This window comes from Oncorhynchus clarkii, chromosome 25 (assembly GCF_045791955.1).
Source record: "Oncorhynchus clarkii lewisi isolate Uvic-CL-2024 chromosome 25, UVic_Ocla_1.0, whole genome shotgun sequence".
NCBI classification, from domain to species: domain Eukaryota; kingdom Metazoa; phylum Chordata; class Actinopteri; order Salmoniformes; family Salmonidae; genus Oncorhynchus; species Oncorhynchus clarkii.
This window is the reverse complement of record NC_092171.1, coordinates 21,381,164-21,395,186: the sequence shown is the minus strand read 5'-3', so window position 1 is coordinate 21,395,186 and position 14,023 is coordinate 21,381,164. Positions and strand designations below refer to the sequence as shown.

General features: G+C 44.9%; 1 protein-coding gene across 1 annotated transcript in view; it reads left to right on the top strand.

Annotated features, from left to right (window-relative positions):
• Positions 1-14,023, top strand: part of LOC139383589 (protein unc-79 homolog) — a 76,276-nt gene that overhangs the window by 45,434 nt on the left and 16,819 nt on the right. Inside the window, exons 16-29 of the mRNA XM_071128159.1 lie at positions 1,997-2,140; positions 3,751-3,966; positions 4,281-4,508; positions 4,632-4,782; positions 5,089-5,168; positions 5,327-5,475; positions 5,710-5,867; positions 7,763-7,944; positions 8,393-8,594; positions 8,817-8,996; positions 9,489-9,557; positions 10,093-10,382; positions 10,651-10,833; positions 11,039-11,201. Of these exons, the coding sequence (XP_070984260.1) occupies positions 1,997-2,140; positions 3,751-3,966; positions 4,281-4,508; positions 4,632-4,782; positions 5,089-5,168; positions 5,327-5,475; positions 5,710-5,867; positions 7,763-7,944; positions 8,393-8,594; positions 8,817-8,996; positions 9,489-9,557; positions 10,093-10,382; positions 10,651-10,833; positions 11,039-11,201 (2,395 nt within the window). The remainder of the gene's footprint in view (positions 1-1,996; positions 2,141-3,750; positions 3,967-4,280; positions 4,509-4,631; positions 4,783-5,088; positions 5,169-5,326; positions 5,476-5,709; positions 5,868-7,762; positions 7,945-8,392; positions 8,595-8,816; positions 8,997-9,488; positions 9,558-10,092; positions 10,383-10,650; positions 10,834-11,038; positions 11,202-14,023) is intronic.

Sequence of the window (14,023 nt, the reverse complement as noted above, 5' to 3'; positions counted from 1 at the left end):
TTGATTCCATATGCACTCTCAGCCTGCTGTCCTATATACATGGAAGGGTTTCTTTCACGACTGTGATAACAGACACCAAAGTAATTCAATCTGAATATATAGAGTTGAAGTCGGAAGTTTTCATACACTTAGGTTGGAGTCATTAAAACTTGTTTTTCAACCACTCCACAAATGTTTTGCTAAAACAAACTATAGTTTGGGCAAGTCGGTTAGGACATCTACTTTGTGCATGACACAAGACATTTTTTCAACAATTGTTTACAGGCGGATTGTTTCACAAATCCAGTGGGTCAGAAGTTTACATACACTAAATTGACTGTGCCTTTAAACAGCTTGGAAAATTCTAGAAAATGACGTCATGGCTTTAGAAGCTTCTGATAGGCAAATTGACATAATTTGAGTCAATTGGAGGTATACCTGTGGATGTATTTCAAGGCGTACCTTCAAACTCAGTGCCTCTTTGCTTGACATCCTTGGAAAATCAAAAGAAATCAGCCAAGACCTCAGAAATAAAATTGTAGACCTCCACAAGTCTGGTTCATCCTTGGGAGCAATTTCCAAACGCCTGAAGGTACCACGTTCATCTGTACAAACAATAGTACGCAAGTATAAACACCATGGAACCATGCAGCCATCATACCGCTCAGGAAGGAGACGCGTTCTGTCTCCTAGAGATGAACCTACTTTGGTGCGAAAAGTGCAAATCAATCGCAGAACAACAGCAAAGGACGTTGTGAAGATGCTGGAGGAAACAGGTACAAAAGTATCTATATCTACAGTAAAATGAGTCCGATATCGACATAACCTGAAAGGCCACTCAGCAGGGAAGAAGACACTGCTTCAAAACCGCCATAAAAAAGCCAGACTACATTTTGCAACTGTAGTCTGGCTTTTTTATGGCGGACTGCACATGGGAACAAAGATTGTACTTTTTGGAGAAATGTCCTCTGGTCTGATGAAACAAAAATAGAACTGTTTGGCCATAATGACCATCGTTATGTTTGGAGGACAACGAGGGAGGCCTGCAAGCCAAAGAACACCATCCCAACTGTGAAGCATTATGTTGTGGGGGTGCTTTGCTGCACGAGAGACTGGTGCACTTCACAAAATAGATTGCATCATGAGGGAGGAGAATTATGTGGATATATTGAGGCAACATCTCAACATTAGTCAGGAAGTTAAAGCTTGGTCGCAAATGGGTCTTCCAAATGGACAATGACCCTAAGCATACTTCCAAAGTTGTGGCAAAATGGCATAAGGACAACAAAGTCAAGGTATTGGAGTGTCCATCACAAAGCCCTGACCTCAATCCTATAGAACATTTGTGGGCAGAACTGAAAAAGCATGTGCGAGCAAGGAGGCCTACAAACCTGACTCAGTTACACCAGCTCTGTCAGGAGGAATGGGCCAAAATTCACCCAACTTATTGTGGGAAGCTTGTGGAAGGCTACCTGAAACGTTTGACCCAAGTTAAACAATTTAAAACAAATGCTAGCAAATACATATTGAGTGTATGTAAAGTTCTGACCCACTGGGAATGTGATGAAAGAAATAAAAGCAGAAATAAATAATTCTCTCTACTATTATTCTGACATTTCACATTCTCAAAATAAAGTGGTGATCCTAACTGACCTAAGACAGGGCATTTTTTTTACTAAGATTACATTTCAGGAATTGTGAAAAACTGAGTTTAAATGTATTTGGCTAAGGTGTATGTGAACTTCTGACTTCAACTGCATATAGGTCACACATACTACAGGAATATGTGTAGAGTACTACTTATACATTTCTATCTGCTTATTATACGTCTTCTCTTTTGCCTCTCTGAATGTCTCTGTTGTCTGTTTGTGTGTTTTATGTGTGTGTGTAAACCTGTTAACCTAAACCTGTTGTCATTAATGTGTCTTGTATGTGAGTTTGGTGTGCATCTTTGCATGATCTCTTGTGTGTTTGTGTACCTGTTGGTGTATGTGTGTGCGTGTCTGGTTGGACACAGGTGTTGTCAGAGCTGGACATTGTGGTGCCTCTGCAGCTGTTGATCGGGATGTTCTTTGACGGGGTGAACTCAGTGAAGGAACTGGCCAATCAGAGAAAGACTCGAGTCTCAGATCTAACTGGTGAAAATACTGAGGCTCGGAGGGTGAGATATCGTACTGGTCATCAACTCCCATGCAAAACTACCTAAATTACACAGAAATAAGCTATTATCACTCAAATGTCCTCTCTCTCTCACAATGAAACAGTAAGAGCAGAACAAATGAGCTGAGGAACTATACAGTTTACATCCACAATCTGAAAATGCTTGTTATCTATTTACCCAGCCAGCACATAATGTTCTGAGAACCATATGTTTCTTAGAGTTTGGTAAGAGTGTGGTTGGCCTATGGTTATTTTGCATACAACCTTCCCACAACTTTCTGGGAATGGTGCAGGATAGCTGCTTGGTTGCTTGGCAGCACATTTAAGGAACTTGACAAAAAAACATTATTTGCTTGATTTCATTACTTTAACAGAATGTTTCCTAAAAGTTCAAGCATATTTTGGTGATGTTCTAGGAACGTTCTCCAACTCGTTTGGCATTGGGAATGTTCTCAAATAGATCAGAGAACGTTAAGAAACAATGTTCTTTTGTGGGAATTTCAATACTTCAGCATAACATTTCCTACAGGTTTCCTCGTGGTTCTATTTAAAGTCATGTTCTCAGAACATCAACAAAAAAAAACACAAGAAAACCTTAGTCACGTTCAAAGAACATTTTAATAATGTTATTTAAAAACACACATTCCATTCTCAGCATCAACAAAACTCTATCTCTCTATCCTCTATCTTGTTAAGTGTGTTCAGGTGTGTAGGCCGCACCCAATAATTGGCCACACTTGATCTTAATGAGTGCTTGTTTCCTTTGACATGGGGTCTGTTTGAATAGACTGAAATGAACAGCTTTGTATGAGTAAAAAAAATAATGTCTACATTCCATGGATAGAGAACAGAAGATCATAGGTTTCAATCTCCCTGACGCCGTGCAACAATAAAAAATAAATGATTAATGATTAATGACTAAGCAAATCAATGTCCATGTGTCCTATTTGTGATTGGAGTTCAAAACAGTTAACCTAAGCAAGCAGTGTTATTAATAGTCATATTGAATTATGTTCTCAGAACGTTATTTAATTACCTTAAAATAACTTATCAAACCTCCCAGGAAAACTTTCAGGGAACCGCAGTTAAACATTCTCAGAACCTCTCTGCAATCTAAAAATGTACAGGGAACAGTCAGGGAACTTCCAGTCAGGGAACTTCCAGTCAGGGAACTTGCCTTCGTTCCCAGAACCATTGGGAAACCAAAAAAGTATGTTCCTACAACTTCCAAGGAACCAAATATGCTAGCTGGATACCCTCTACTGTCAACCATCCACAGGCATATGTGTTGCCCTGGTAACTGCTGAAGTCTAAATATAGTTCTATTTAAGGGGCTTAATTGAGCTCTGCCATCATTCAGATTTATTTGTGAAAGTTAAACCCTTTGGCTCATCTATCCACAGCATATTTCTACACCTGAATACACCTTGATAACTTGGAGGGTAGATCTCATGACAGTACAATTATGGAACACAATGATACCTGTGTGTGTGTGTGTGTGTGTGTGTGTGTGTGTGTGTGTGTGTGTGTGTGTGTGTGTGTGTGTGTGTGTGTGTGTGTGTGTGTGTGTGTGTGTGTGTGTGTGTGTGTGTGTGTGTGTTATGTCCCTAGGAAAGCGTGGTTTCAGATCCAGGCCATCTTGGGCCGCACAACACTGTGAGCCCGTTCCCCAGTCCGTTCCGGAGCCCATTCCGGAGCCCCCTGCACTGCAGTCCCTTTAAGAACCTGGGCCATGCTACGGGACACTGTGCCCTGGACCTGGACTGTGATGACGATGACATGAACCTGGGCTGTTTCATTCTCATGTTCGACCTCATCCTCAAACAGGTGGCAAGCCTATACACTGCAGACATGGGTTCAATTATAGAGTACTGTTACATTTTACAATACCTCATTGAATACCTCAGAGCCACCAAGCTGAGTTCTGTCCCACTTTCTATTTCTGTGGGTTCTCCTGTTCAACAATGTTGTAGTGGTTCCTTACTTCTAATAATAATTTAATCCATTTGTAAAGCGCTTTCCATTATACAGAATAATCTCAAAGTGCATAATCTAAAAAATAAAAAGCAAATAGAAGAAAAATGGACGCAACTAGACAGGGCAACTGACACAATAAACCCAGCTACAGTGTCCTTGTTCAGATGGAGCTCCAGGATGACGGCGTGATGCTCGGTCTGGAAAGCAGCCTGGGGAAGGACATTGTGGGCATCATCAACAACGTCTTCCAGGCCCCGTGGGGGGGCTCCCACACCTGTCAGAAGGATGAGAAGGCTCTGGAGTGCAGCCTGTGCCAGTCCAGCATTTTGTGCTACCAGCTAGGCTGTGAGCTCCTGGAGAGACTCACCCCCAGGGAGGAGATACGTCTAGTGGTAAGACACACAAGCAGACTACTGTAAAAACAGCATGTCCTGAATCGGTCCAATTGTTTTTCAATGGTTTGTAATTCTTACTGTATTTGGTTGTCAGTAGACATTATTGTGTCTTGACTATAGGAGTCAACAGACATCTTGGAGGACACATTGCTGTTGCCTCAAGTGTTTGGGCCTGAACAACGGACAAAGCAAGGGGCAGAGGAAGCGGACAACCCTGCCAGCACACACACTAACAACCCTACAATTCAAAGTTACTCTCCTGACAACCCACGTATGTATCCATGGCGAAATAAAGCTTGGGTTGGAAGGGTTTTGGATTGAGTACAGAATATCTCAGTGTACTGATACAGATCTGATGAAACACAAGCAGAACAATTCTCAGTTGTGTAGGTGTAAATACCTCAGCATTACCAAAATCGAATCCCAAATGTATTTTATGACATGAAGAAAAAAATATGAGATGAACACTTCTCTGTAACAGTTCAGAGGCTGCGTACAACATGAAAAGGAAACACTGCATAGTTTCTCCTCTGCTGGGGAATTCTCTCTTTTTACAGCAAAGATTTCTCTCTTACAGCAATGAAGAATAATGCTGATAAGAAGTTTTCCTACCAGCAGCTCCCTGTGTCTCTCAAGCTAATATACACTATTCTGCAGGTACCTGCCAGTCCACCCTTATCCAGTGTTAAGTCATCTTGTCAAGATATAACTTGTCTATAGAATATAATAGATGCCTAATCAAAGACAATAATCCTGTATCCTCATTAGAAAAGATTGAGTGAGCAAAGGAAATGTACCTTTTGTTCCCTTTGTAGGAAATGTCTAAGTTTGAGGAGCCTGATATCCTGTTCAACATGCTGAACTGTCTGAATATCCTGTGTCTCCACGGAGAGTGTCTGTACCTGGCCCGTAAGGACCACCCCCATTTCTTGGCCCACATCCAGGAGAAGATGCTCATTCCCAGGTCAGCAAAGTCACCATCACCGCATGGTGCCCCTCCTGCAATTTCACACGTAGCTTGTTTGTTTACAGAAATCTCTGCTAGTACTTTCTTTAAACATGCCTTGAGCCATGAGATGTAGCTACATGCAGAAACTGAAATCGTTGATCACGATCTTGATGTCAGTAGAACTTGATCATCAAATACGTGAAGAGCAGCCAGGTATGCGTGTGTGTGTAATGTGATAGTGTGTTCCAGCCTGTGGACCATGCTGAAGTCCGAGTTCTGCCAGCTGGCCTCCTTGGCCGTGCCCCAGCTCCTGCATGCCCTCTCCCTCTCCCACGGAGCAGACATCTTTTGGAACCTGGTGGACAGCAACTTTAACAGCAAGGACTGGAAGATACGCTTCGAAGCAGGTGAATTATATATGAGCCTTCACCTCACGTATATGTGTGTGTGTGTGTGGGTGGGGGGGGGGGGGGGGGGGTACTGTATGTGATGATATGAATAGATACAAATATCTATCTTTGATTTCATTTTTTGCTGTTTTATTGTTGACAATGTCACAGAGCACCAATCAAGGGAAAGGAAAGGGAAAGGGAAAGGGAAAGGGAAGGGAAAGGGAAAGGGAAAGGGAAAGGAAAGGGAAAGGGAAAGGGAAAGGAAAGGAAAGGGAAAGGGAAGGGAAAGGGAAAGTGAAAGGGAAAGGGAAAGGGAAAGGGAAAGGAAAGGGAAAGGGAAAGGAAAGGGAAAGGGAAAGGGAAAGGGAAAGGAAAGGAAAGGAAAGGGAAAGGGAAAGGGAAAGGAAAGGGAAAGGGAAAGGGAAAGGGAAAGGGAAAGGGAAAGGGAAAGGAAAGGGAAAGGAAAGGGAAAGGAAAGGGAAGGGAAAGGAAAGGGAAAGGAAGGGGAAAGGGAAAGGGAAAGGAAAGGAAAGGGAAAGGGAAAGGGAAAGGAAAGGGAAAGAAAAGGAAAGGGAAAGGAAAAGGAAAGGGAAAGGGAAAGGGGAAGGGAAAGGGAAGGGAAGGGAAAGGGAAGGGAAGGGAAAGGGAAGGGAAAGGGAAAGGGAAAGGGAAAGGGAAAGGAAAGGGAAAGGGAAAGGAAAGGGAAAGGGAAAGGGAAAGGGAAAGGAAAGGAAAGGAAAGGGAAAGGGAAAGGGAAAGGGAAAGGGAAAGGGAAAGGAAAGGAAAGGGAAAGGGAAAGGAAAGGGAAAGGGAAATGGAAAGGGAAAGGGAAAGGGAAAGGGAAAGGAAAGGGAAGGGAAAGGAAAGGGAAGGGAAAGGAAAGGAAAGGGAAAGGGAAAGGGAAAGGAAAGGGAAAGGAAAGGAAAGGGAAAGGAAAAGGAAAGGGAAAGGGAAAGGGAAAGGGAAAGGGAAAGGGAAAGGGAAGGGAAAGGGAAGGGAATGGAAGGGAAAGGAAAGGGAAAGGGAAGGGAAAGGGAAAGGGAAAGGGAAAGGGAAAGGGAAAGGAAAGGAAAGGAAAGGGAAAGGAAAGGAAAGGAAAGGAAAGGGAAAGGGAAAGGGAAAGGAAAGGGAAAGGGAAAGGAAAGGGAAAGGGAAAGGAAAGGGAAAGGGAAAGGAAAGGGAAAGGGAAAGGGAAGGGAAAGGGAAAGGGAAAGGGAAGGGAAAGGAAAGGGAAGGGAAAGGGAAAGGGAAAGGGAAAGGGAAAGGAAAGGAAAGGAAAGGGAAAGGAAAGGAAAGGAAAGGGAAAGGGGGATACCTAGTCAGTTGTACAACTGAATGCATTCAACTGAAATGTGTCTTCCGCATTTAACCAAACCCCACTAAATCAGATTAGAATATAATATAATAATATCAGTCTGTTCAATTCACATGAAGTCATTTAACAGACTCTGACTTCAAACAGCATAGAAAGCAGATGTTTATTGCATATTGCTTGCAAAGTAACATTGCAAAATAACATGAACAATTGCTAAGGGAAATGATGTGTCATGACTACAGGTTGTGTACACACGTGAACCGTAGGATGATGATCATGAATTTTAATGATCTAATTATGGCCTCATATTAGCTATTCTGAAACATGGTAATTTACCTGTTTGTGTGAATCAACCCAAAAAGATACCAGTTGGGTGCCAAAGCATCACTATGGCCCACAGGCAATCTGGCTACAATAATACTATATCCACTCCCTCTACTGCCACACTGCCATCTAGTGACACTGTACATTACCCATCAGTGTTAGAGTGATGCTGCTTTTAACATTATCCTTTGCAGTGTCCTATCAAACTAAATGTGACATGGCGCTGAGATGTTGTCTTGTGCCCTGTCTGTGTTGTCATGGGAACTCCCAGTGGAGAAGGTGGCGGTGCTCTGTCGGTTCCTAGACATTGGTTCTTTGACGAAGAACCACCTGCTGAAGTACTCCCTGGCCCACGCCTTCTGCAGCTTCCTGGCCTCTGTGGAGGATGTCAACCCGGCTGTGGCCACACGCGCCAGGCTGCTGCTGGACACCATCAAGAGCCCAGCACTACAGGTGATTAACAGATATCTATCTAGGCCAAGATAAATACTATTAAACTGCCATACAACCACTTTTCATGTGACAATTGATAACATGTATGGAGTCTTTCTTATCCTGGAGGACAAATTGCTTCGCAGCAAGTCAGCAAACAATTTTTTATTGATGAATAACACAAAAACATGTAAGTGCAGTGCTAACACTTGTGTATGTCTGTGTCTGTGTGTTTGTGTGTCTGTTTCTGTATATCTGTGTGTTTGTGTGTCTGTGTGTTTGTGTGTCTGTGTCTGTGTGTTTGTATGTCTGTGTCTGTGTGTTTGTGTGTCTGTGTCTGTGTGTTTGTATGTCTGTGTCTGTGTGTTTGTGTGTCTGTGTCTGTGTGTTTGTATGTCTGTGTCTGTGTGTTTGTGTGTCTGTGTCTGTGTGTTTGTATGTCTGTGTCTGTGTGTTTGTGTGTCTGCAGGGTTTGTGTCTGTGCCTGGACTTCCAGTTCGACACGGTGGTGAGGGACCGGCCCATCATCCTCAGCAAGCTGCTGATGCTGCACCACCTGAAGCAGGAAGTCCCTGCCCTCAGCTGGGAGTTCTTTGTCAACCGCTTCGAGACGCTCTCCCTGGAGGCCCAGCTCCACCTGGACTGCAACAAGGAGTTCCCTTTCCCCACTAGTATGCCCAGCTGGGGGATTTGATCAGTTACATAGTCTGCAGAATATAATTTTCACTATGACTTATGTTCAATACAACAAACCAAGCATGTAGGGAAACATAAACCTGTGAAATCAGAACATTACAGTTCATGTTCGTGTGGTGGAGGTGTGTTAAGTGTTATGAGACATCGGCACGTTGATGTATGTTATTTATCTTTCCTTCCTTGCCTCTCCTTGTCAGCCATCACAGCTGTGCGTACCAACGTGGCCAACCTTAGTGATGCAGCGATGTGGAAAATCAGACGGGCGCGCTTTGCCAGGAACCGCCAGAAGAGTGTGCGTTCCCTCCGTGACAGCATCAAGGGCCCGTCCACAACCAAGCGAGCCTTCTCCCTCCCAGAGACTCTGTGTAACCGACTACGTGAGTGTCCATCGGTTGGTTAGTCTACTAGTCCGTAGGTCTCAGCTTTTGTCTGTCCCATGCTTCTACTGTTCCTCTCGTCATCAATTCACCTCTCTGTTCTGTTAGTATACCTACAAAATCTTTATTCCTGTTTGTTTCACTCAATTGCATATTTTCTCAGTGATTTGTTATCTTGCTGGAGGTAAGAGGTTTGTCTTCTCTGTGATTTCCTCATTGACCCTGCACAGGATGCGGTCTGAGTTTCTGGGAGAGGGGGTTTACTGTTGGCTTTAGACTGTGTGGTTGTTGAGCTTGAGTAAGCAAGTGGAGGTGAAATTATTAATAGAATAACTCGGAAAAGTCTCAGCATCCAAATACATATTAGGATCACTTTATGTGAATGGTGTGAGACATTGGGATGTATAGGGTTATCTGGAAGCTCAGACTTGTGTCCTGTGCTACCTCCCAAGAACATTCTCCTAAATTGCATTCTTCATGTGTGGTTTTTAGCTTTAAGGCTTACGAGGCAAGAGCACTCTGCCCCGACTCTGGGAGATATGATAGAGAAAGTCCTGCCAGGTAAATAACAATCCAAATCTAAATATAGAAACAGATCAACATTCCCTTCAGCATAATCGCATCATATGACTAACTTATGGCTACTGATAAAGTTGATGGGCATCAGGAAACTTGATGAAAAAGCAATGTTTGCTCTTCACTGACATCCATTGCTTTTCATCCAAAATTCATAGATACCCACTGGGCATACACTGGTTGAATCAATGTTGTTCCCACGCCATTTCTATGAAATTAGGTTGAACCAATGTGGAGTAGACGTTGAACTGACATCTGTGCCCAGTGGGTTGTCCGTTACTCTTGCTATCTTGATAGCTTGTCACATTTTCTGTTTGCATTTGACATATTCCATGACAATGTTAAAGTGACGTCCATATAGGTAATCACCCGGCCAAATGTAGACCAAGTTAGATGACTGTCGTACCCTCCCCCGAGCTTTGTTCCCCTGCTTCACTGCCCCTCTCCTCTCCATCCGCTCCCATGTCGGCAGCACACTTCCTCCTGCCTTTTAACCCTGATGCTTTGGCCCCTCTCCAAGGCCACAGCCCCTCAATGGAGGATGACTCGGTCATCAGGGACCTGCTCCCAGAGGATGCTGGGATAGATCACCAGACGGTGCACCAGCTCATCATGGTACTCATGAAGTTCATGGCCAAAGACAAGAGCAGTGCTGAGGCAGACATCGGCAGTGCCAAGGCCTTCAACTCGGTGAAGCGCCATCTGTATCTACTGCTGGGCTATGACCAGCAGGAGAGTTGCTTCATGATCGCACCCCAGAAGATGAGGACCTCCACCTGCTTCAATGCTTTCATCGCTGGCATCGCACAGGTTAGAGGATATCATTAACCCTATAAATGACTCTGTGTTAATGCTGTACTAGTTCTAACATTTGTTTTAAAGACAATGCTTGAGTAAATCTAGAGTTTAATCCCGAGAGAAATCCTGCTTCAGTTGGGAGTACATGAAAGATGGGAGTTTTTCAGATTGTTTCCCATTGTAAAGTTTTAAGTATTGTGTTGCTGCCGCTGAATGATGTGAATTATGACAATCTGTCAAGCATCAAGAAGAACCTGGTGTGATGTGATATCTCCTCCAGGTGATGGACTACAACATTGGGCTGGGGAAGCAGCTGCTCCCCCTGGTGGTCCAGGTGTTGAAGTACTGCACCTGCCCCCAGCTCAGACACTACTTCCAGCAGCCGCCGCGTTGCTCTCTCTGGGCCCTGCAGCCACACATCAGACAGATGTGGCTCAAAGCCCTGCTGGTCATCCTCTACAAGGTACACACCACCCACAGTTGGAATATAATGAAATCTTATTCACTATGTGAATGTGTTTACATTGTAAACTTTATAGATGCAGTGTGTCTATAATTGATTACCTGTAATTGTGGAAATGTAATATTGAGGACAGCTAATCTATATCTATTAAGTTGCTTTGTACTCTCTTACCCTTCACTTCTATCAATCCTGTGTGTGGTCTCAGTACCCCTACAGGGATATGGATGTGAGTAAAGGGGTTCTGCACCTGATCCACATCACCATCAACACCCTGAATGCCCAGTACCACAGCTGTAGACCCCATGCCACTGCTGGACCCCTCTATAGTGACAACTCCAACATCAGCCGCTACAACGAGAAAGAGAAAGGTGGGGACAACAGTGATTATCACATGCCTGGATTGTAAATATAGGCTTTTATTTTAAATGATCAGGAATAAGAATGGAGAGTTTTGGACATACATTACATTTACATTACATTTGAGTAATTTAGCAGACGCTCTTATCCAGAGCTACTTGCAGTTACTGTATTTATCATAAGATAGCTCAGGGATACAACCACATATCACAGTCATAGTAAGTACATTTTCCTCAATAAAGTGAGGAGTGGATGCGAGGGTGGTGCTGTGGGATTATTTAAGATACTCTTTGAAGAGGTAGGGTTACAAATGTTTTCGGAAATATGGGCAAGGACTCTGCTATCCTAGCTTCAGGGGGAAAGCTGGTACCACCATTGGGGTGCCACGACAAAGAGCTTGGACTAGGCTGAGTGGAAGCTGCCCTCCTGTAGGGGTGGGAGGGCCAAGAGACCAGAGTTAGCAGAACGGAGTGCTCGGATTGGGGTGTAGGGTTTCAGCATTTAACCTTTATTTAACTAGGCAAGTCAGTTAAGAACAAATTCTTATTTACAATGACGGCCTACCCCAGCCAAACCCTAACCCGGACGATGCTGGGTCAATTGTGCGCTGCCCTATGGGACTCCCAATCATGGCCGGTTGTGATACAGCCTGGAATCAAACCAGGGTCTGTAGTGACACCTCTAACACTGAGATGCAGTGCCTGAGATGCAGTCCACTCGGGAGCTCTGAAGGTAGTGAGGGGCAGTTCCTCTTGTTGCATCGTAGGCAATACCAGGGTCTTGTAGTGGATGCGAGCTTTGACTGGAAGCCAGTGGAGTGTGCAGAGGAGCGGGGTGACATGGGAGAACTTGGGAAGGTTGAGAACCGCTGCTGCATTCTGCAAAAGTTGCAGGGGTTTGATGGCACAAACGGGGAGCCCAGCCAACAGCGAGTTGCAGTAGTCCAGACGGGAGATGACAAGTGCCTGGATTAGGACCTGCGCTTTTTCCTGTGTGAGGTAGGGTCGTATTCTTTGGACGTTGTAGAGCATGAAGGAGGACATGACAGCGCCGAGTAACTTGGTGTATAGAGAGTAGTGAGAGTATGTGGTGCATCAGTAGTGAGAATACATGGTGCAGACACAGATCCTCTCTATGTCACCTGGTAGGAGCGGCCTGCCAGGTAGGATGCAATCCAAGAGTGTGCAGCGCCTGAGACGCCCAGCCCTGAGAGGGTGGAGAGGAGGATCTAATGGTTCAGTGTCGAAGACAGCAGATAGATCTAGAAGGATGAGAACAGAGGAGAGAGAGTCAGATTTGGCAGTGTGGAGAAACTCCGTGACACAGAGAAAAGCAGTTTCGGTTGAGGGACCCGTCTTGAAACCTGACTAGTTAGGATCAAGAAGATCGCTCTGGGAGAGATAGCGAGAGAGATGGTCAGAGACGGAACGCTCAAGTGTTTTGGAAAGAAAAGAAAGAAGGGATACCGGTCTGTAGTTTTTGACGTCAGAGAAGTCGAGTGTAGGAGGAGGGGAGGGACTCGGGACGTTTTGAAGTCAGAGGGGATTCAGCCAGTGGTCAGGGATGAGTTGATGAGGGAAGTGAGGAATGGGAAAAGGTCTCCAGAGATGGTCTGGAGAAGGGAGGAGGGGAGGGAGTCGAGCGAGCAGGTTGTCGGAAGGCCGGACTTCATTAGTCGCAGGATTTCATCTGGAGAGAGATGGGAGAAAGAGATTAAGGCGTAGGGTACCTCACATGGGACATGGGACCAGAGGACTCAATAGGCTGAGTGTATGAGGAGTGGTTGACAAAGTGGTTGACAAAGTTGTCTGCAGAGAGGGAGGAGGAGGCGGTGGAGGATTAGGGAGGGAGGAGAAGGTGGAAAAGGGTTTCCAAGGTTAGAGGCAGAAGCTCAAAATTTAGAGTGATAGAAAGTGGCTTTAGCAGCGGATACAGAGGAAGAGAAGGTAGAGAGGAGGGAGTGAAAGGATGATAGATCCTCCGGAAGTTTAGTTTTCTAAAATTTTTGCTCAGCTGCACGCAGAGTAGGGTCCAAGAGGCAGAATCAGGAGACAGGAGTGAGAAGGAGCATATTGCCTGTCTTGTGAGTGGGAGGGCACTGGGAAAGATGAGGTCAAGCATATTGCCTGTCTTGTGAGTGGGAGGGGACTGGGAAAGATGAGGTCAAGCATATTGTCTGCTTTGTGAGTGGGAGGGCACTGGGAAAGATGAGGTCAAGCATATTGTCTGCCTTGTGAGTGGGAGGGCACTGGGAAAGATGAGGTCAAGCATATTGTCTGCCTTGTGAGTGGGAGGGCACTGGGAAAGACGAGGTCAAGCATATTGTCTGTCTTGTGAGTGGGAGGGCACTGGGAAAGATGAGGTCAAGCATATTGTCTGCCTTGTGAGTGGGAGGGGACTGGGAAAGATGAGGTCAAGCATATTGTTTGCCTTGTGAGTGGGAGGGGACTGGGAAAGATGAGGTCAAGCATATTGTCTGCCTTGTGAGTGGGAGGGGACTGGGAAAGATGAGGTCAAGCATATTGTTTGCCTTGTGAGTGGGAGGGCACTGGGAAAGGCTGAGGTCAAAAGAGGCAAGGAGGGGAAAGAGAGAGTTGGAAAGAAACGAATTGAAGGCAGATGTCAGGAGGTTGAAGTCGTCAAGTACGAAGAGCAGTGAGCCATCATCAGGAAATGAGCTTATCAAGGTTTCAAGCTCATTGAGGAACTCTCTAAGGACACCTGGTAGGCGGTAGATGACAACAATGTTAAGCTTGAGTGGACTTCAAATGAGGAGATGGACAGGTGAGGGAGGGAGAAAAAATCTAATCTCCACATAGGAGATTCCTACCAC